The sequence below is a fragment of the Sus scrofa genome, chromosome 10, assembly GCF_000003025.6.
Source record: "Sus scrofa isolate TJ Tabasco breed Duroc chromosome 10, Sscrofa11.1, whole genome shotgun sequence".
NCBI lineage: Eukaryota > Metazoa > Chordata > Mammalia > Artiodactyla > Suidae > Sus > Sus scrofa.
Window position 1 is genome coordinate 16,297,728 of NC_010452.4, and position 22,844 is coordinate 16,320,571.

The 22,844-nt window shown below is 36.0% G+C and overlaps 1 protein-coding gene across 14 annotated transcripts in view; it reads left to right on the forward strand.

The window, feature by feature from the left end:
• Positions 1-22,844, forward strand: part of SDCCAG8 (serologically defined colon cancer antigen 8) — a 250,651-nt gene that overhangs the window by 106,550 nt on the left and 121,257 nt on the right. For all 14 annotated transcript variants that reach the window (XR_002336127.1, XM_021064173.1, XM_021064174.1 and 11 more), the window contains one exon: positions 13,643-13,785. Coding sequence is in view for 13 of the 14 variants with exons in the window: in XM_021064173.1 (XP_020919832.1) it covers positions 13,643-13,785 (143 nt within the window). In the remaining variant the exon portion in view is untranslated. The remainder of the gene's footprint in view (positions 1-13,642; positions 13,786-22,844) is intronic.

A 22,844-nucleotide genomic window follows, 5' to 3' on the forward strand; every position in this document is an offset into this window, starting at 1 on the left:
GCATAAGAGTTTTAATTTATTCTAGTTGCTAAATAATAAAAATATGTATATTATCTAAGAGACAAAATAGTTATGCCAGAATTCCCTGTTTTTCTAGCTAAGGACAAACAGGGCAATTTATTTTTTTCACAATTTTTCATATCTGACAAAATAACTGAAAAACTATACTTACTGCTGGAATAGTAGCAGGTTTAGTAACTCTTTTTAAATTATGATTTTATAGTTGTCAGTACTTTTATATCTACTCCAAAAAATTCTGGGCTTTGAAAAGCATACTTGAATATTATATTGGTGTTTCTGTAATTATAGCATCTGAAAAATTATTACATTTGGAGAATAAATGGAAAACGGAGGAAATTATTGAAATTCTGCATTTCAGTGACTTCTATGCTGCAGTTCATTTAAAGTAAAAGTATCAGTTTTGAAAAAAACTTTCAAAAACTAATTGGGGATTATAAGTGATATCCTTGATGCCTTTTACATATTTTTTTATCTTGTAATGAGAACCTGAAATCATTGTAAATACATTTAATAATAAAGATTTTTTTTTTTTTTACCACACGAACTTCACATATTTAAATTTATGGATAATGTTTCCTGTAGCAAAATCAGATATAGCTTCAGGATTAGCAATATCTTCACTTCATTTGAATTTATTTATATTCCTAGATAAGTACAGTAAATAAATATAAAAATATCCTACTTGAAAATGCCTTTCATTATTTATCGAGAATGTTTTAGTGTGGTTTTCTATTTAGTCTTTTTTTATTTGTGTTTACTCAAATTTTTACACATAGAGAATGCTGCAAGAGCAAGAGCAGTCTAATTAGTACTGGACAACATGACCAGTCACTGTAATTGTGTATTCTAATGTATTTTTGGTTTTCTATTGGAAAATAGTAATAACTTTAATAAGCAGAGGTATAAGGAACAAAATTATATCCAAAATATAGTAATGTAATCTGAAAATTATGGTTAGACTTCATTCAACATGAATTCTGGAGCCTTAATATTAATGCTTATAAGACATTTTCTGCTATAAATTTTTATAAGGATCAAGCAAGAATATGGCAGTGATTTCTGTTATTTAATATAGCCCAGATGATTATAAATTTGAGGAGAAAATGAGGTTGTTTAGATCTATCATTGAGTTTTTTTGATCAAAATGATAGGAAATTCATATTTTAATAATTATGGAGGACAAGACAGTGAAGCATGAACAGATTGAATATATATATATATTCATACACACACACACACTTATATGTATAGATATATATTTGTAATTTGCTGCCATACGGATTATATATATAATCCAGGTTGTGTATATAACATATAATGTACATACTGTACAATGTCTGGCAAATAGTAGGCACATAGGTGCTCAAAAATATTTATTGTATTGAACTGAGGATTGGGAAGGAATTCTTTAAGAGAATAAAATAACAGTTTGTTTTCCTAAATTGGAATTATTTTATTTTTACTTTGCGTGATTTTCCCAATTGGTAATAAAACAGTTTTCAAATGGTGATAAAAGTCAGTGTAATAAACATTAGAGTTTGGCATATCTATTTGTAGATTTTCTTTTCTTAGGTCATTTTTTCTTAGCTTTCAGTTTCTGTACTTATTAGATTATTACTGTTTCATGAGAGAAGAAAGAATATCAAATGATTTTTGGTCTTTGAAAACACCAATCTTTTTATTTAAAGATAAGAGAAAAGAGATCTTCCTGTTTTTATTACAGTTCGTTTTGAGAAAAACAACTCTGGGTTTATTTTTCTTTGAATGTACTTATTGTAGCAGGCAAAATACTTTTGAAGCGCTTTCAAAAGTATTGGGTTAGAGGGAGTTCTCTTGTGGGGCAGTGGGTTAAGAATCCGGTATTGTCACTGGAGTAGCTCCGGTTGCTGCTGTGGTGCAGGTTCAGTCCCTGGGCCAGGGAACTTCAACACGCTGAGGCATAGCCAAACCAAAAAATTAGAGTTAGGTCTAATTTTTTTTAACATGAATTAAATTTAGAGTTATTATTTTAAAAAAGGATTAAAGTTAAAGTTATTATTTTAAAATTATGTTAATTTGTTGAGAAATGAAGAAATGTTACGTCAAAGACTTGTATTTCATTGGTGAAAAGGGGAACTTCCAAGTAGAGAATGAAAGATTCAGCCTGAGCAGGAGGCAGGTATACCTCTGAAATGGTAGGTTCTTTCTTTTTTTTTTTTTTTTTTTGTCTTTTTGCAATTTCTTGGGCCGCTCCCACGGCATATGGAGGTTCCCAGGCTAGGGGTCAAATCGGGGATCTGAGCTGCATCTGCAACCTACACCACAGCTCACGGGCAACGCCGGATCGTTAACCCACTGAGCAAGGGAAGGGACCGAACCCGCAACCTCATGGTTCCTAGTCGGATTCCTTAACCCACTGCGCCATGACAGGAACTCTGGTAGGTTCTTTCTTAACATCATGATTGATGACAGTCTTTTTTTCTTTCTTTTTCTTACTTTTTTTTTTTTTTTTTGGTAGCTCTTGATATGTTTTCTGGTATTGACCCAATGTAGAATTTATTCTCAGACCATTTTAACTCTGCATCTTTGGCATATGATAACTAATATGGTCAGTAATTAGCAGATTTATATATTTGACTCTCTTATAAATTTAGGACTCTTGCATTTATTTTGAGTTCTTTAACGGCATTTCTTTTTACCCACGGTGTGGGGTCATTTTTATCTGTTTCAATCTCTCACCTGCATCTACCTCTCTCGTAACTCTTAGCATGTTCATAGCAACTTAACTTTTTGGCAATGCATTATTTCAAGAATTTATCACCTCTTTTTTATGACTCTCCAACAGTTGCACCTTATTTTAGATTTTTACCTAAATCTAAGAGTCGTCATAATTCTCCTTTGTATTTCCAATAATACATCAGTGGACATAAAAGGCCAAGATCTCTTTCTCCATGGTATTTACAGTATGAATGTGCAAGCATGTCATGATTTAAATGTTGTTGATATTTCACCATTTTAGAATATTTTAGAGCATGATAGAATTGGGGGCAAATAAAGCACCTCAATATTTTATTTTTATTTATTTTGCACCTCAATATTTTAAAGAAAAAAATATAGACCTTATGAGTGGCTTGATATTATGTCTCTGATGAACAGAAACTTACATTCCTGAGAGTGCAAAGCAAGCCTTTTCTCTACCTCTAGCAAGCATAAAGCATTTACTTTCAGCTTTTCACTGTTGAGAATGATGTTAGCTGCGGGTTTGTCTTATATGGCCTTTGTTATGTTGAAGCTTCTTCCCTCTATGCCCACTTTCTGCAGAGTTTGTATCAAAAATGGGTGTTGAATTTATTAAAATATTTTTCTGCACCTATTGAGATGATCATATGGTTTTTATTCTTCAGTTTGTTAATGTGGTGTATCACACTGTTTGATTTGTGGATAGTGAAGGTCCTTGGGATAAATCCCTCTGGATCATGGTGTGTGATCCTTTTACTATATTGCTAGATTTGGTTTGCCAATATTTTGTTGAAGATTTTGCCTCTATGTTCATCCATGACATTGGCCTGTAATTTATTTTTCTTGTGATATCTTTATCTGGTTTTGGTATGAGGGTGATGATGGCCCTGTAGAATGAGCCTGGGAGAGTGTTCCTTCCTTTGCTAATTATTTTGGGAAGTGTTTAAGCGCAGTGGGTGTTAACTCTTCTCTAAATGTTTGATAGAATTCACCTGTGAAGCCATCCAGTCCTGGACTTTTGTTTTTGGAAGTTTTTAAATCGCAGTTTCAATTTCAGTACTTGTGATTGGTCTATTCATATTTTCTCTTTATTTTTGGTTCATTCTTGGAAGGTTGTACCTTTGTGAGAACTTGTCTATTTCATCTAGGTTGTCCATTTTATTGGCATATAGTTGCTTGTAGTAGCCTCTTATGATCCTTTTCTATTCCTGTGGTGTCAGTTATAACTTCTTTTTCATTTCTGATTTTATTGATATGAGCCTTCTGTCTTTTTTTCTTGATGAGTCTGACTAAAAGTTTTATCAATTTTGTTGATCTTTTCAAAGAACCAACTTTTGGTTTCATTAATCTTTTCTATTGTTTTCTTCATCTCTATTTCATTTACTTCTGCTCTCATCTTTCCTTCTACTAACTTTGGGTTTTGTTTGTTCTTCTTTCTTTCATTGCTTTAGGTATAAGTTTAGGTTCTTTTCTTGTTCTATCATAATCTTGAGGTCTTTTGTCAGTTTTTCGCAAATTTTCTGTGCGAATAGTTCCACATGTAGTTGTATTTTCAATGTATTTGTGGGAGTAGGTGGGCCTTACATCCTGCTACTCTGCCATCTTAGACCTCCTCCCAAGGTTAGGTTTTTTATTCGATATTTCCTTGTTTCCTGAGATAAGATTGTATTGCTATAAACTTCCCTCCTAGAACTGCTTTTGCTGTGTCCCATAGGTTTCGAATTGTCATGTTTTCATTATCATTTGTCTCTAGGTATTTTTTTTATTTCCTCTTTAATTTCTTCAGTGATCCATTGGTTGTTTCGTAGCATACAATGGAATAAAAAGAATGAGATAATGCCATTTCAGCAACATGGACGGACCTATAGGTTATCATGTTAAGTGAAGTAAGGAGGACAAATATCCTATATCACTTACATGTGGAATCTAATAAAAATAATACAAAAGAACTTGCTTATAAAACAAACAAACTCACAGATTTTGAAATCGAACTTAAGGTTATCAAAGAGAAAACCATGGGGGAAGGGATAAATTGGGAGGATGGGGTTAATGCATATATGCTACCATATATAAAACTAGATAACTAACAAGGACCTACCATGTAGCACAGGGACATTTACTCAATGTTCTGTAATAACCTGTATGGAAAAAATAATGGACATGTATAATTGATTCACTTTGCTATAAACCTGAAGCTAATACAACATTGTAAATCAGCTACACCTCAATATAATTTAAAACAAATTTACTAAACCAGTCCAAAAAAGTATTGCTGTCACTTGGGATCTTTTTTATGAACTGACTAGAGAGCTGCAATGATTCATGTTTTTGCTCTTGAATTTTCTGGTATCACAGAATAGTGACGTAAGCTTGGCTTAACTAAAAAAGTCTGCTGTACTATCAAAAACGTAACAGAATCAGCTTTGTATCAGATGTCTTAATTCCTCTCCTCTTTGGATACATACTTTTAGAAAGGCCCTTCTTTTCTGCCTTAGTCTCATTTCATCTGTTTTGAAAACTTGTTTTGAGAGCTACTATAGCTCTAAGGTAAGTGCTTCTGAGTATAAGCGATCAGTTGATGCTGCCTCTCTTAACATTATGGAACAAGAAGAAAAGTTTTCTCAAAATTCTTTTAATATGCTTTAAACAGTAATTGCTTAGAATAAGAATTGATTTAGCAGCCACATTGAAAACAATTAGAAAACAGAAAAGTTTCACCCAAATGTTACGTATTGTATTGGGAAGGCTCAAAGGTCAAGTGCCACATTGATTCTCAGGCTGTGTGGAGTCTTTCTTTTGTAAAAGATGTAAACTTTGGGACCTGAGGCCACACACATCCAAACTGCACTTCCTCAAGGCTACCCCCGGAGTCTCATGGGGAAATGCTTCTTCAAAGTCAGTCTTTGCAAACTAAGAGCTTCAAGGGTGTGAGTGTGACATTTGATCCAAGCCATGTGAGTTAATCTTCTCCCAATGTCTCTGCCTTCCACCCATGCCAGGTTATAGGCCGAGAGGTTTAGAAAGAACATTATGTCATTTTTTCCTTCATCTTCTGTTACATGTAGAAGGTTCGTTTAGCAAGATAATACACAGTATAGCAGAAAGATTATAGGACTTGAAATCAGACTCATCCTGTTTTGAGTCCCATCTCTGCCACTAAATGTCTGTGTATTTTCCCATCTGTAAAACCAGGATAAGATATTAATTTTTATAAGATTGCCATGAACACAAAATAAGATTAAAAATACAAAATTAAAGTACAAAATGTTAATACAGTGCCTGGCACATAGTAAGTCCTCAAAAATGATAGCTGGTATCATCAGTGTTACTAATTAAGCCTGAAATAAAAACATAAGAAATCAGTGCTGTTGTGCCCTCTGCAATAACAACCATGAACAGAACTTCTAGAATGGTATCAACAACCTTCCACATCTACTGCAATAAAGAAGACAACCATTTTTGTCTATCTCTAAAATGACTTTTTTTTTTTTTTTTGTCTTTTTGCCATTTCTTGGGCCGCGCCCTCGGCATATGGAGGTTCCCAGGCTAGGGGTCGAATCGGAGCTGTAGCTGCCAGCCTACACTAGGGCCACAGCAACACTGGATCCGAGCCGTGTCTGCAACCTACACCACAGCTCACGGCAACGCCGGATCATCAACCCACTGAGCAAGGGCAGGGATCGAACCCGCAACCTCATGCTTCCTAGTTGGATTCGTTAACCACTGCACCACAATGGGAACTCCCTAAAATGACTTTCTTATTACTTATCCTTCCGTTCACATAGGCTGGCTTTTAAGAGTCTAGTTTGGAGAGTAAGTCTTAGAAATAATTTTTGCTGTATTGTAGACCAGTGCTATTACGTAGAATTTTCTGTGTTGATGAAATATTTTATACCTGCACTGTCTGATGTAGCAGATCCATATGTGGCTGTTGGGCACTTTTTGGATGAATGCAACTGAGGAACTACATTCTCTATTTTAATGAAATTAAGTTTAAATAGCCACAGATAGCTAGTGTAGCTCCAAACAAAACCCTATTAACGATTTGGTAATAGCATTCTTTTTTTTTTTTTTTTTTTTTTTTTTTTTTTTGTATTTTTAGGGCTGCACCCATGGCATATGGAGGTTGCCAGGCTAGGGGTTGAATCAGAACTGTAGCCACTGGCCTATACCATAGCCACAGTGATATTAGATCCGAGCCGTGTCTGTGACCTACACCACTGCTCACAGCAGTGCTGGATCCTTAACCCACTGAGCCAGGCCAGGGATCGAACCTTCATCCTCATGGATGCTAGTCAGATTCATTTCCACTGAGCCACGATGGGAACTCCAATGTCATTCTTAATATCTGCAAGTTAGTAAAAAGTGTCAGCGGGTGAATACTTAATTTCTCATGTGTACATTCTTTTTACCTATGCAGAACTTGATAGAAACTATTATTTATCTCCCAAGTGATAGATTCTTATGTTTTATTTTTCAGTAACATATACCACTTTACTTTTCTAAATATGTTCTGTGGATTCATCCATTCATTTGTGAGTAATAAATTCACATTGACAAATTTTGTTAGCTTCCAAACCACAGATTCTTCTTTCTCACTGTGCAAGGATTTGGGGTTCCAGTCTTCCTACTGTTCTGTAGTATATTTTTTCTTTGCTCCTCATTTTCTTCTTATGTATGCAGAGAAGTTACCCTTTAATAAAGTGTATTAAATATTTTTAAGTCACAGAATGTTTAGTAGCAGGGATAATTCATTACCATTGGATGAAAATAGTTCCTATATGCTACTTTTTCTTTCCAAGAAAACTTACCCTTTGGGATTAAGATGATATACAATGAAATCAATTTTATGGGATGAAACAAGAAGTTTTTTTAAAAAAAATGAATAGAATAAGAAGGAATAGGAAATATCTAAGTGCTTCACACATAGGATTAATGTTGCATTGTGAAATGATAGTTACATTTATATATATATGTGTGCAGGAGTGTGTATGTTTCTAAATTAAGTGAAATGAATTTATTAGTATGGATCTTGGTTGAAAAGAAAAACATGGAAAGTTTTTGTCAAATTTATAGTATAATATGAAGAAGCAGTGTCAGAAGATCTGGTTAATTCAGTGTTTTTTGATTCTCAGTTTCTTATTTGTATAAACAAGGATACCTGCCCTATATGCTTCATGCAGTAGTTTCAAAAATGAAATAAAATTCTAAGGTGATATACAGTTGTAGCCTTCCTTGTTCCTTTAGAGTGGTTTATCAGTTATTTTATATTGAAAAAATTCATGGCTTACAATAGCAATAATTTATGCTCTTGTTTATGAATCTTCAGGTCAGCTGAGACTTAGCTGATTTTCTTAAAATCAACTGGGTGGCTCAGCTTCAGAGTGTGGGTTGTAGGTTGTCTGGGCTATGGTTTGGGTTTGGTTCTATTCCACATGTATTTATTGTGTGGTCCAGGCATAAGGGACAACAGCTATCCAGGGCATGCTTTTCTCATGGAGAATCACCAGATATATAAAAACAAAGCCAAACCACATAAACATATTTTGACTTCTGTTTTCATTATAGGCATGAAAACTCCATTGGCTAAGTGAAATCAGATGGCCAAGCCCAAAGTCATTGGGGAGAGATAGCGTATTCTAATCCCAGTGGAAGGGAGATAGAAGTGAATGTTTGCTGACAAATTGTATAAACTATTATATTACCCAGAAGCCATTATATCCAAACTTTTGTTAAGTACTCATTCTCAAATATGAAAGGACAGCCAAGTATTACATATTTGAGGAAAGCCTCTTTCTATTATGTATCTAAATCAAACAGAAAAAAAGGACACTGAGGCAACATATAAGTAGGGGAGAATGTTTAAAATACTATAATATTCTAATAGAGAGGTACAATATTACATTCATAAGATGGAAGTAAATGTGCTAAAAATGTTTTCTTTTTAAATTCAATAGGAGTTTTGGAAGGTGAGGTCAAGGGAATCTCCCAGAAGTTAAAATCTGAGTACAGCTTAATAGAATATATAAGAAAATTAAATGATCAATTCAGTAGAGACAAAAACCAATGTCCAGGAGTTCCAGGAAGAGGAATTATTAAAATGTATGGCATCAAAATATCCTTAATAATAAACAAGAATTTCTTCAAATTAAAAAAAAAAAAATCCTCCACATTGAAAGGGGCCTAGTGAAAACCCAGCACAGCACATGTAAAAAGATCTAACATTGTAAAATTTCAAAATTCCAGGGAAAAGTATTTTCAGAAACAAAAAAGAAAATCATGGACCGTTTATTAGGAATCATGAGGGCTTAGGGCTTTTTTTTTTTTTTTTCCCCTGTATGCACAGCATTTAGAAGTTTCTTGGCCAAAGACTGAATCCTGTGCAACAGCTATAATCAGAGCCACAGCAGTGACACACCAGATCCTTAACCCACTGAGGGAACTTTGGCATAGGGTGTTTCAATTGTTATATTAGAATCTTGAAGACAGTAGAGTAGCCTCTTAAAAATCCTGAATGAAAATTAATTTCAGCATAGATTTTTATACCTAGCGAAACTATCAAGTAGTTGCATGGAATAATAGCTTTTTCAGGCATACAGATACTTTTAAAAAACGTATTATTCATGTACCCTTTCTTATAACAGTTACTTGGAGTACGTATTTCAACAAAAAAAGGGAATAAACTGAAAATCAGAATGACTTAAACCCCAGAAAACAGGGAACTCTAATAGGAGCATGGGTAAGGCTTGACCCAAGGCAGAGATCAACCAGACCAGACATAAAGCACTGAGAAGGATATATCTAAAAAATTTTTTTGAGGGAACTGATAATTGATCTAATATGTTTCATTATTTGGAAAAATATTACTGATGGGTATTTGACAGATCCGTTTGAACATTTGGGGGGAAAATGTCAGTTACCTAGAAAAATAAACTATTAAAAACTGAACAGTAGATTCAAGAAATAATAAAATATTTTATAATAAAATTAATTTAAGCAGAAGCTTGTTTTGGTACAAACAGTATTTCTATAATCTATATAATGTAAATGAATTACCAACTAACGATTTAACCAAAAGTGTTATATGGAAGAATGAGGTGGGTATATTGAGCAGTAAGAGACCTAAATACTACCTTCTTTAATATAGTAAGTCAATTGATAATGTATAATGGAGCAAAATCAAGGAATAGCATTATATCACATTATTTAAAAATATGAAGATAAATATCAGGAGTGGATCCTGTGTGCCATTGAGCATTAGCCTTGGAGATGGTTGAGGGGTAGAGCATAGGCACTAGCCATTCTTTATTATGATCAGTTGAGTACTATTTGACTTAAATTAAGTACATTACTTTGATAAGAAAATCTAATAATGGTGAGAATGAATTTTACCATGATGAAGAAGAAGAGTTCCTACAGTATAAATTATAAATGAGCAATAATGAGTCTCCCTTTCTCCATATCTCATCCTTGGTATTGTTCTCCTGAGGTAGCCACTTTTAACAGCTTCTGCTTTTAGTTGTTCTGGTGGTGACAGTCATGACCTGAAGCTTATCTTTTGGTAAAGTGTAAAGCTATCCGGATTTGTCTTTGCCCAGTTAGCCAAAAGGTGGCCATATCAAACTGCATTGTACATTGCAGGTTAATAGTGTACTTTGAGAGTAATGTACAATTGGCCTGTGACTGTTGTTGGCCTTTCATCCCTGAGCCACTGTATACAGCCAAGGAAGCAGGCCTGACCTAGTTGGGTGAGGCAAAGGTTTATCCTGCCAGTGGGAGCATGGCATTTCTGGCAAGAGGGTCCTCTTCTAACTGTTGGAGTTGGTGCCATGGCAGATTTTCCTGACTCAGGGAGTAAGTGTTGAGCCCTAGTCCAGCTGGTTAGATTATTTGTTGATTTTGATTATCTGCACCAATAAGCTCTTTCTCTGGCACAAATAATCAGAAGCAGGCAGTGATTTTCCATCTTCCTAACAAAAAATGCTTTTTGTGTTTTGAAATTGTAACAGTCTTACTCAGTTTTCACCAGAATACTGCTTTATTGGGAAATTTTGTTGAATTAAATCAACAACTCTTTAGTCCTCAGAGATAGCCATATATCCTTAGGCTGCTCATTTTTCTCTACTTACATCTTCATTATTCTTGACAGGTAGAGAAAAATCAGTAATAATACTACTAGCTGTCTTTTATTCCGCCCTTACTGTATCCTAGGTACTTTGCTAAGCACTCATCTCATTTTATCTTCATGATAGTTTTAGAAGCTTGCTGGGTTTATCACTCCCATATTAGACTGAAGAAACTAATAAGAGTTGAGTGACTTGTCCAAGGTCACAGAGTTAGAAAGTGCCAGAGCTGTGTGTGAAACCCAATTTGTGTTGACTCGGGCCCTTGTTTTTTTATTTTTTATTTTTAGAGATGTACCTGCGGCATGTAGAAGTTCCTGGGCCAGGGGTCTAATTGGAACTGCAGCTGCAGACCTACACCACAGCCACAGCCACACTGGATCTGAGCCACATCTGTGACCTATGCTGCAGCTCATGTCAACAGCGGATCCTTAACTTACTAAGGGCAGCCAGGAATTGAACTCATATCCTCACAAAGACAGGGTTGTGTCCTTAACCCTCTGAGCCACAATGGGAACTCCTTGGGCCCATATTCTTAATCAGTCTCTGTGTTTGACTCACTTTCAGCGCAGCCTCTGACTTTTTATCACATGAGATTAGAAAGCAGCTGCTTTATACTTAAAACCTAATTACCAATGTAAGGCTACATATGCCGTTGTTGGATAGTCCTTATAAAAATTGTTGCCCCTTTTGAAGACAGTTTGGAATTTTATACATTTTCTATTTCTGTCATTTTTTTAATACCCTCTAATTTAAAATTCTGGAGTCATCTTTAATATCTCTTGATATCTCTCCTTTTACTTACAAACACTCATCATGTTCTCTTTCTATTTCGGTTTTCGGTGTCCCTCCTCCTCATGGTTGGGATATTGCGCCTGTCTTACTGTGCTCTCCTACTGCCCAGTCTCTACCATCTTAAATTGATCAACCACACTGATCCAGTTTTTTTTTAAGCTCAGCTTCTCTCATATTGCATACATATTTAAACCATGATCTCCACATTATCTGTAAGAAAATACGGCTTCATAAATCTCAATTTCAAGATGTTCCATAATTGTTCTAAGCTACCATTCCACGCGAGTTGATGTGCCCTTACCTTCTTTCCCACTTTTCTTGCCCATGCTAATGTATCACTAATCTGGTCTCTTGAAGCACAGATTTTCTCTAAAACTCATTTGTTGCTTTCTTACGCTTTGTGTCTTGATAGTCTTTTCTACTGTATATGTCACATTTCCTCAACTGAATTGTTCATTCCTGAGTGTAGAGGTGGGAACTCCCTGAGTCCACCATAATATTTAGTATAGTTTCTTGCATATAATGCTGTATAAAAAATTAATGAATTTTTGAAATTTTAAAGTTAACGTAGAATCCCAATTTTGTACTTCTTTTCATTTTTGTTAATTTCATATATGTTAGACAGAACTTAGACTTTTGTATTATGTTTTTCCATCTCTTTAATTATATTTAATTTGGGGATGTAAATATATTGATATGATTTTTTTTTGAAAATTTGAATAGTTTCATTTACTATTCTAATCTGAAAGATACTGAAAATCTACCCTGAATTGAAAACAATATACTCATTGTTACATAGGTTTTTAAAAATGAACAACCATTATAAGTTGTGTTATTATATTGCTGGTAATCTACAGTTTGGATGGAGATAAACTATAGTGTAATACATGGAAAAATTATTTCATTTCTTTTGCCTGATGTATTAAATATGGTTGGAGAGTATCCTGAATATTAAGTAAATCACATGAAGAAATTTGAAATGTACTTAAATACTAAGTTTAAAATTCTACTTAGATATGATTTTGTTTTCCAAGAGTGGATTGCATTTTTGTGTATTAAAATTGCCTCTTGATTTCTGCTGAGTTTGAAAACATTTCAACCCTTCCCTTTCCCCTTTTTTGTTTTTCTTGTTTTAGTAGTCTGAATATTTATCTCTTCTCTTTTCTTTTTAAAAATAGATGTCTATAATAAATAAAGATTTCTACTTTAATGTATAGATTATTTAAAACTACTTTCTATATAAAGTGTTTTTGCTTTGAAATGTTTGAGTTTCAGTAAGACAAGGATAATTTCACACGGAGACCAAAGAATAAGCTGTCATAAATTTTCATATATTTTGCATGTTTATATTGATTAATCTTAGAGTGCTTTTGTCCCCTTTTTAAATGCAATTTTAATGTAATATTATTTGAGTTAACAAATGGTATACATTCAAAATGCTTGTAGGTTTTCAAGCTTTTTTTTTTCTAGATACTATCGTGCATCAGAATGCCTTCTTTTTACACCTCACATTATTCTAAAAGATATCTTAAATTATTTTACCATTTAATTTGGTTTTCAAAACATCCAAATAAAGCTATAACTACATCTTTTAGAATAAAGAGTCCCATACTTGATGTAAATCACTGCCTGTCTGATCTAATCTCACAAACAGAAATGTTATATTTTAAAAGTGACTTTTTAAGTTGGTTTTATTTTTGAAAGGGGCTGAGGCTTAGAATGAAAGTACAGATTATCCATTTTGACTACCCTCATTTGATCATTTCATTTTTAAAATGAGACTGCATCTTACGATCCAAAAAAGCCTCACTAATGTGCATTTTTGGCTGTGTTAATTCCCTTTGTCATAAAATGGAAGCTCGCCTAAATTTTCTAATAATTGTCCATCACATTGAAATTCATGGCAAAAAATAAAAAGGAGTTAATTTTGAATTCACGTGCATATATTTTATATGGATGCTCTTTCTCTCCTCTCTCTACCTAAGGAAATCGAGAAATTGAGATTAGAAGTGAGTGAAAGCAAGCAGCGCTTGGAACAGGAGCAGCAGAAGGCAACCCAGGCCAGGGAGGAGTGCCTGAAACTGACAGAACTGCTGGGCGAATCTGAGCACCAACTGCACCTCACCAGGTACTCCCTAATCCCATTATGCACCATAGCACCAATTCCATTCCACTGATTTTTGCCACAGGCTTCCAAACAGTTGTGAGAGTTAAGTCTTAGTCATTCAGTGCACACACAGCTTTTAGGCGTATTAAGAAAAGTGGAGATGTGGTGAGCAAAACACCCAGACAAGTGAATGATAAGTGTGGCAGTGAATTACTGATATATTCCAAAACCTTTCATCCACAGTGCTCAAATATTTAGGTGATTCTCTATCAATATAAGCAAAATAACATATTTCTTCTACTATTACCACTACCTCTCCTGTTAATTCTGTGTCTCATAAAACTGCTGAGCTGAAGTATCTGAGGAAAACATTGAGGAAAAGAATCAGCTGCTGTCAGTGGTGAAGGAGACAGAGTAAAAGACATTCCAAGATGCAGACTGAGATGGAACTGATACAAAATAAGCGACCTGATCCTAAGGAGGTGTAACGTTTAGGGATGAAATTGAAACAAACCATTGCAGTAACCGTGCTTGACACTATCGCGATTTCAAAGATTTCAAATTGCATTGCTTCCGTCATGAGATATGGTGATGTGATCCTCGTCATCATAACGCTTTAGGAAACATGCAGCTCAGCCCTAAATTACAAGAAGACATTTTAGGTAGTTTGGGTATTGAACTGGGTAGTTTGCTGTATTGAAAACACACACACCTATACACATAAATATACAGACACAGAAAAAAATTCAAACTGAGATTATAGGCATTTCACATTACCATATAAATGGTTTCTTCTCCCTTTGCGTTTGAGTACAATTTTTTTTTTCAATTTACAGATCAAGCCTTTGAGTTTGTTCAATTTTTAGTGTTTTTAGTTTTTAGAGAGAACATTGTCTAAATACACATGTGAGTGTATACTCCTTGGTTTATTCCTAAACTAGAAAAACACTGGTCTTCTAATCATAGTAATATATTGAATTTAAGCTATGAAAGGGGACTGATCCCTTTTACATTAAATATGACAATGTAATTCTGAGCACGGTATGATAACAGATGGAGAAAAGCACCACTTGAACAGCCTGCATTTGGAGAAAAAAAAAAAATTCTAGAGGTTGGTGAACCTCCCAAAGTTTTGGGTTAGTGTTAAGATGCCTCTAGTTCTGTTAAAATCCAACTTTGTCAAAAACATTTTGTTATGATAACATTCCAAATGATTTGCCAACTTCCCTTTTAAACAATACAAGGAAAAGAGAAGAAAGAAGGAGAAAGGAAGGAAAAAAAGGAAAGAAGGAAAATCATTTATACATGTGTGATATCTGGACAAATCCTAATAGATGAAACACTTTTATGAGAAAAAAAAAACCACTTAATACTGCAGAATAACAACTGTTCTTTGAATGCCCCTTTAAAGTATTGTCATCATAGAACTGAGAATGCTCACGTTAACACAGTTCTTATTTAGTCTTGGAAGTTTTGGAATTCAGCTTCATCAAGATAGTTAATAGTCTTTCTTCTCTGTCAGACTTCTATTGAGAACCAACCATTTGTGTGCTAAGCACTACTAACCCACTTAAATAGGACAGCTTTTAATGTCTCAATGTGGCTGAGCTTCAATAAATAAATACTAATGCGGGTTTTTGCCCCCTTTGCCATTCTGTCTTACTCAGGGAGTTAATTTCTGAAGTCAAAATCCGTAGAGAGTTTTCCCGTGCAGTATCAATTTGTACTGTCTGACAAGATCAATTTCTTGCAAGTAGAAGCATATTAAGATGCAGTAACTATTGAAAATGGACTAGTGGTAACTAATTCCTTTGTTCTTAAGCAAAACGGTTTTGCTTGGTTCCCTAGAAAGCTTTTTCTATTGAGCTTTATTTACAAGCCTACAAAAATTTAACTTAGCTTTATAGAAAATAAAACTTAATTATCTATTGTCTAAATGTAGTACTCTTTTGTGAGCTTTTTTTTACACTTAGTCTACATTCATGTTTTATAAAATCCACATTCATAAATTTAAAGATGACAATAAAACATGAAGGAACTGTGTATATCTTTCTTTTGCATTGACAATGTGACTTGGTTGTTGGGCTAAATTTTTCTGATATATAATTCAGATTTTTTAAGAGTTTGTTTGCTCTCACCATTTTTATTGATTCATATATTCCAGTGTGTGGCTAAAAAAAGTACATATTCTAAATAAAGTTTAAAGTTAAATATGAAAAAATACTATAGAGTAGTGATAAAATAAGACTTTCAAATATGCCAGGGCAAAGAACATTTAAAAACTGGAGTAGAAATTTGTAGGTCAATCTGAAAGAAAAATAACCTACCACTTTTTTTTGAATTTCCCTTTATTGTCTAATTGGGCTTAAAAGTGGAAAATAGAAATTCAGCATTTATTGAAGGACCGAATTGGTAAATATGACATTCATATGTTCAACAAATATTTATTGAACAACTACTGTCTTTTAAATACATTGGTTGGCCCTGAATGTAAGGAGGGGAAAAAAAAAAAAAAAAAAAACCCTCAATACTTCAATTCCCTTAGGTTGTTGATACTCTTCAAAGAGGCTAGATCTATATTTGCAATTTTAATGGAGGGTAATAACAAAGTAGTGAGAGAAATAGAGTTTACTACAGGAGTACAGAAGGAGATTTGGCTCCTTCTGCACTGGGCTTCCAGGTGATGAGGCTTTCGGAGTTGGTGAATAGGAGTTCTCAGAGTGAGAAGGGTGAATACCCAGGTAGCGGGAACCGCACACTCAAAGAGAAAATGATGAGAGAGAATATAAACTCTACAGTCAACCTTAAGTTTTTTGAGAAGAGGCAAACCTGGAACAGGGAAAGGAACCAGAGGAATTGTCTCATGCTCCATATTCTGGCCTTTTGGCCATTCTGTGAGTAATGGGTTGCTCTTTTTATATATTAATCAAGGGCCCGAACATGATCAACTTCTTGGATTGGGATCCTGACTCAGACAGAGGTATGGAGAGTTGATTAGGACACAAGAAGACCAGTTAGGACTGAGTAGCCAACTCCAGCCCTTTAGGCCACATCTGGTCCATCCATCATCTCTTTTGGTATGGTCCCTGAGCTAAGAAAGTTGTTTCTATTTTTAAATGATTGGGAAATAAAAACAGTATCTCATGCTACATGAAAACAAATATGTCTGTAAATAAAATTTTATGGGACACAGCCATGATTATCCTTTATGTACATATGTAGAGTCCTACCATTGGCAGAATTGACTGTGGTCCTCAAAGCTTAAAATACCTCCTATCTGGCCCTTTACAGAAAAAGTTTACAGCCCTAGTTGGGAGGCTGTGTAACTCAAGTAACAATCAAGAGAGCTTGAACTATGATAGGATCAAGTTGTGTATTTAAAGAAGGTAATTGAAAGGCACTGTGAAAACAGATTGGTTGGGAAAGAGATGATTGGCAGGGACGCCAATTAGAATGTAAGCACAGTAGTAGTCCTCACTTAGGAGTGTGCCAGTAAAATGGAAAGGAAATAGCATCTTCAGGAGGCGTTTAGGGGAGTGATAAGAAAGGCCAGAATTAAAGGTGATTCCAAAGTTTCTAGCCCATGTTAACTGGAAGACTCATTAATTCAACGAGGAACCGTAAAAGGAGGGAGAGAGGGAAGAATGTGTTTGCTTTCAGAACGCCAGTGGAGTTGTCCAGTGTGGGTCTGGTGTGAGGAGAAAGATCATGACGATAGGCTCAGATCTGGCTGCTTTTCCATAAAGATACTGTAGCCAAAGGAGTGGGTGAAAGCCCGGGGAGAGCACCCTGCCTTAAAGCACTGTGGGAGAAGAGCCGAGGAGACCGAAATGAGACCTTCAGTGTAAGAGAAAAGAATAAGGAGTGATTCAAAGTCCGCTTTGGGTGAAGGAACCATTACAACCGTACACTTGACTTAGCAGGGGACGGGGTATTCGGGGGCAGGGTGTCCTAGGTTTGAGGAAACTTGAGTTTGGGTGTCTTTTCCCAGGCATTCACTATCTTTGCAACTTTTGACAAATTGCTTAATTCTTTGAAACTGTGTACTCACCTATAAAATTAGGTTACACTAGATGATTTCTAAAGTTTCCTTCCAGCTCTGATAGCTAATAACTCTAACTGTAATTTAAAACAATGCAGTATTAAATTCCTGCTTTATTGACATTAGGCATTTAAATCGATTGGAGTATCCTTTGTTCAGGATGTTTCCTTGGTTCGAAGTTCAGAGAGATTTCATAGAAATGTCCTTCATACCCACTGTTCGCATTCATCGTAAATTAGGCTCTGCTAACCTCTCACGAGGGTTATAAAAATACTCTGCCATCATCCTTCCAACCTTTCTCCAACCCCTGCTGAGTGGACATCCAGAAGCACTGCCTTGACTCTGTCATTTGCTCTCAAAACCTTCCTCAGTGCCATGCTATGACAGCATTCAGCATTTAAGGTTCCTTGACAGGCTCCCCGCTTTCTGGTTTTATTTCCTTGCTACCAGTTTCATCCTCTCACATGTTCACTGTGTTCAGGGAACTGAGCTGAGTGCCTTTCATTTAACCCTCCCAGTCGCCCTGTAACGTACAGACTATTATTTCCAGCATGTGATTCAAGAAGATGCAGCCCTGCTTCAACTTTTGCCCTTTTCTCCCCTTGCCTGTTGTCTACACCTAGACTGTCCCTCTGAGCTCCTCTCGCCCTATTGTGATCTCACCTCCTTTTCCAGGTCTCCCTGAAATTCTGGGTTTTCCCCGGGAGCGCTCCTTGATGCCCCATGCCCGAGGGAGCACGCCTTTCTCTGACTCCTCCTTCCCACTTGGAGCTGAAGGCACTTACTACTACAAAACAATTCCTCAAAAGAGGAAAAATGAAAATCTGAAAAAAATAATTCTCAGAAGTGTTTAATGCACCTGCTTGTCTTCCCTTCTGGAATGTATTCTTCTCCAAGTGGAAGGAGAGGTCTTATTCGTATTATGTTTCTCAGAGTGCCTAGCTTAGCCCTTGGCAAAGAGTTGAAGCTCAGTAAGTCATAATTCTATTAATGATTCATATACTGCAAGTGTATGGCCATTCAAAGCTCAGTATTGATATATAAATATATATATTTAATATTTATTTATCGGTATAAAATATAGGAGATGGAAAAAATTTTTCTTGGGAATTTTTCTTGTACATATTATAGTATGTTATGCGTTTATAATTTTTTTTTCATTTTTAACCTCACATGCATGTATGGTATCGCAGGATCAAACGATGACCATTGTAACAATTCAGGTAGAGTTGGTAAAGTGTACTGTGCCTCTCACCTGAATATGCTTACTTGAAAACCTCTCTCTTTCTTCTTCTCTCTTCCTTCCTCCCTCCCTCCCTTCCTCCCTCTCTCTCTCACACACACACATAGAATTTTAAAGCAGAGTTCTCTATAAGATTGTCCCTCTGACAGTGTTTGAATCCAGTGCCAAATAGATATGACCATTAAGCATAATACATAGCCTGAGTACATGAAAACAGAAGCGAGGTTCCTCTCTTGTCAGTTGTTTTCGCTGGTCCTACTATTCAACTTCTTTTCTTTCTATAACAAACTTTCAGGTACATTTTAAAATATCTGTTCATATATTTACTCAGTCTGCATGGAGCTTTCCTGTTACAAGACATTGTGCTAGGGCTGATGGGCGCTCTAAATATAAAATAGCTTCAGACGCTGTCCTTCACAAGCTTATACGCTGGTGAGGGAGAAAAGAAAATATGCAGAGTTGGTAAGATAAATAAGAAGATCCAGAAGGGAGATTCCAGGAAGTATTACAGGGACAGGGGGACACATAATTTCTTACTGGTCCTTGGTTGCATTTGGATCTAAAAAAAAAAAAAAAGTGAAAATGAAGGAAATTTTGTGGGAAGTTGCAGGTGAGAAAATGGCATGTAGGCGGTGACCATGTATACACGAGAGTAAGTTGAAGACTCACAAGTGTAGTCTCCGAGGTTAAGAATGTATTCGTCTTAGGATCTGCCTGGCACCATGCTAAAATGTAGTAGCTTTGTAAAGAAATAATAGGAGAGGTAGTAGCTAAAGGCAAGTCAGTGGCCATCACTGACTGAGCGTGGACTCTGTTCCAGGAGGGAACTGAGCTGAGCGCCTTTTATTTCGCCCTCCAAATAGCCCTGTAACGTACAGACTGTTGTTTCTCTGGTTTGCAGCTGATGCAACAAAGGCACAAAGAAGTGAAATGATTCATCTAAGGTCACACAGCTGATATGTATTTGAAACCCAGCAATTTGCCTGCAAAGCCTATACTGTTATCCATCAGGCTGTAATTCTATGGGAATTAGTAGGGAAATAGATTAATGCAATTGTTCCTGAAAGACAACCGAGAAAACCAGTAACATAAATTTATAATAGAGATAAGTGTTAGCTGCTCCTTTATGCACTGACAGAAATGCCTGTCAATGAATTGTAGTCTTGGCTTGTGTTTTTCCTAAGAAAGTGTCCTTTTTGGCTCATCATTTGTGTTAGTCATTTAATGTATTATAATACCACTATCATTCTCCTTCTTCACTTCTTTTTTACTCAAGAAGAAAGAGAGGCTTTTATTAAAAAAAAAAAGTGGAAATTCCTTTACATTTGTTTTTGGCATGTCCAAACCTGTTTAAAAAGCTACAGGATTTAACTCTCTCTCACAAGACTAGCATTTACATATGGGCAGATTACTTTATGATATTGCTATTAAAACAACCCTTTCTGAATGTTTATGTAATTGTCATTACCTGTTATCGAGGCAGACCCTCTTCTCCATACTTATCATACGTGAATTGAATCACATTCTTTTGAATCCTATCTTTTACTCAGATCTGATCTGGAGGGGGATGAGTATAGGAAGTTTTCTATTATTTCCCAGAGAATTAAGAAACTGAATTGCACAAAATGCAAAAGGGAGGCCAACCTGCCATTAAATCTGCAGGGTCCAGCTTCTGTCAGGAGAGCTACCTTTAAAATGTGTATTTCCACTTTTAGATAAGTAATGTTTTTCATGATACGTACTTCAAAGAACTTCTCAGAGTAGGGACCTAAACGAGGTCCATAAAATGGGAGGGAGGGAATGGGAGGGATCGGGAGCTTGGGGTTATTGGATACAACTTGGAATGGATTTACAAGGAAATCCTGCTGAGTAGCATTGAGAACTACGTCTAGATACTTATACTGCAACAGAACAAAGGGTGGGGAAAAAAAAAATGTATACATGTAAGTGTAACTTGGTCCCCATGCTGTACAACGGAAAAAAAAATTACATTAAAAAAAAAAATCTATGACCAGATGGGAGGATTTGACCTTATCCAGACACAGCAACGTGAACTCTACTATTTGTATCTTTTTTTTAATTTTTTTTTTATTTCCCCAATACATTATTTTTTTTCCTACTGTACAGCATGGTGACCCAGTTACACATACATGTATATATTCTTTTTTCTCCTATTATCATGCTCCCTCATATTTGTATCTTTTTGAAAGCAGGGAGGAGGAGAGAGGAGTTACCTGGTTATCTGATTGTGATGGGGGCTTTACTTGGGGAGAGATGAGAAAGGCTTGAATTCCAGAGCATTTAGCTTCCAGGTAGTAAGTATTGTTAAGTACATTCTTGAATTTGACTGATCTGACCTCTCTGATGACCAGTATGAACCAGGCCTCTTTGGTTTAGGTAATAGAAATCCCCCAAAGGGGAAATTGATTTGTTTATTAATGAGACCATGTACGACCCAGGTGCGGCTGGGACCTTGGGCTTTCTTGGACCAGGGACTCAAGGCAGCACCAGTGTGCAGTTGTCTTCTGCCAGTTGTGAGCCCCCACTTCTTTCTAAATGTTGGCTCATTCTTTCCTGTTCTTCCACGCATGGAGCCACATCCTTTAGTCTGAACTAAAGATCAAAGAGATGCCCTTGATTTCAGACTGTAACAGTGTGACTTCTTAGCTCCTCCACTTCCAATTCAAGGCCTTCAGTCCATATTTCAAAACTGAATCTTGTGCACACACACCTTTTTGGGTATTGTGACTGGCAGCCTCAGCAGAACCCCAAAAGTAAGAGAAGAGTGTTATACTCTTAAAGGGGGGAGGCTCTTATTAGGGGAAGAATGTCAGGGATTCTGGGTAAATAAAACAGCAAATGTCCCCTCTGTTGCCTCTGCTGTCTTTTTGACAATTCTTGATTTTTCCTTTGACTAAGGAGTGATTTGAAGTGGAAAGAAGTGGAGAGAAAAGTACCTCTCTGGTCATGTTGGTGCGACAGTGATATGTTCCATTGTCAACATGTTATCAAGTCAAAGGGGGCATGATTAATTCTTTCCAGGGTTGCTTTGTGGTTTTTATTTAGAGAACTCTCAAAATACAAAAAGGAGGAAGTAAAGAATGCATAGATGAATTTCTGATGCATGCCAAGCACTGTGCCTGGTTTCCTGCAGCCGTGCTATAGCAAGTGTGGTCCATGGTGGCTGTATGTTACCACTCTGCAGCAAGAGATATACGAAAGTTGAGTGTTTGGAAACTTTGTTTGTTTATTGATTTATTTTACTTTTAGGGCCACACTCACAGCACATGGAAGTTCCCTGGCTAGGGGTTGAATTGAAGCTACAGCTGCCGGCCTGTGCCACAGCCACAGCAACACAGGATCTGAGCCACATCTGGGACCTACAGCACGGCTCACAGCAATGCCGGATGCTTAGCTCACTGAGTGAGGCCCGGGATCAAACCCACATCCTCATGGATCCTAGTTGGGTTTGTTACCACTGAGCCACGACAGGAACTCCCTGGAAAGTTTTTTTTATCTATCTTAAATTGCCCCAAAATCCAAGTATATGATCAGTGGGCTTTTTTTGTATCTTTAACATTTTTTTTTTTTTTCCAGTAATTCTTTTTCATCTTACAAAGCTAATGCTTTGCACAAGATTTTTTTTTTAAAGGTATTTTACACAAAAATTTTGAGACACCCTGCTTTCTCAGTCAAAACAACAGCCCAGGGAAACAGTCTTGGAAAGGTGAAGCGAGAAGTTTCCCAGTGCAGGGAGAATAGAAGCGGCAGGGTTTGAACTGGGCCCGTCAGACT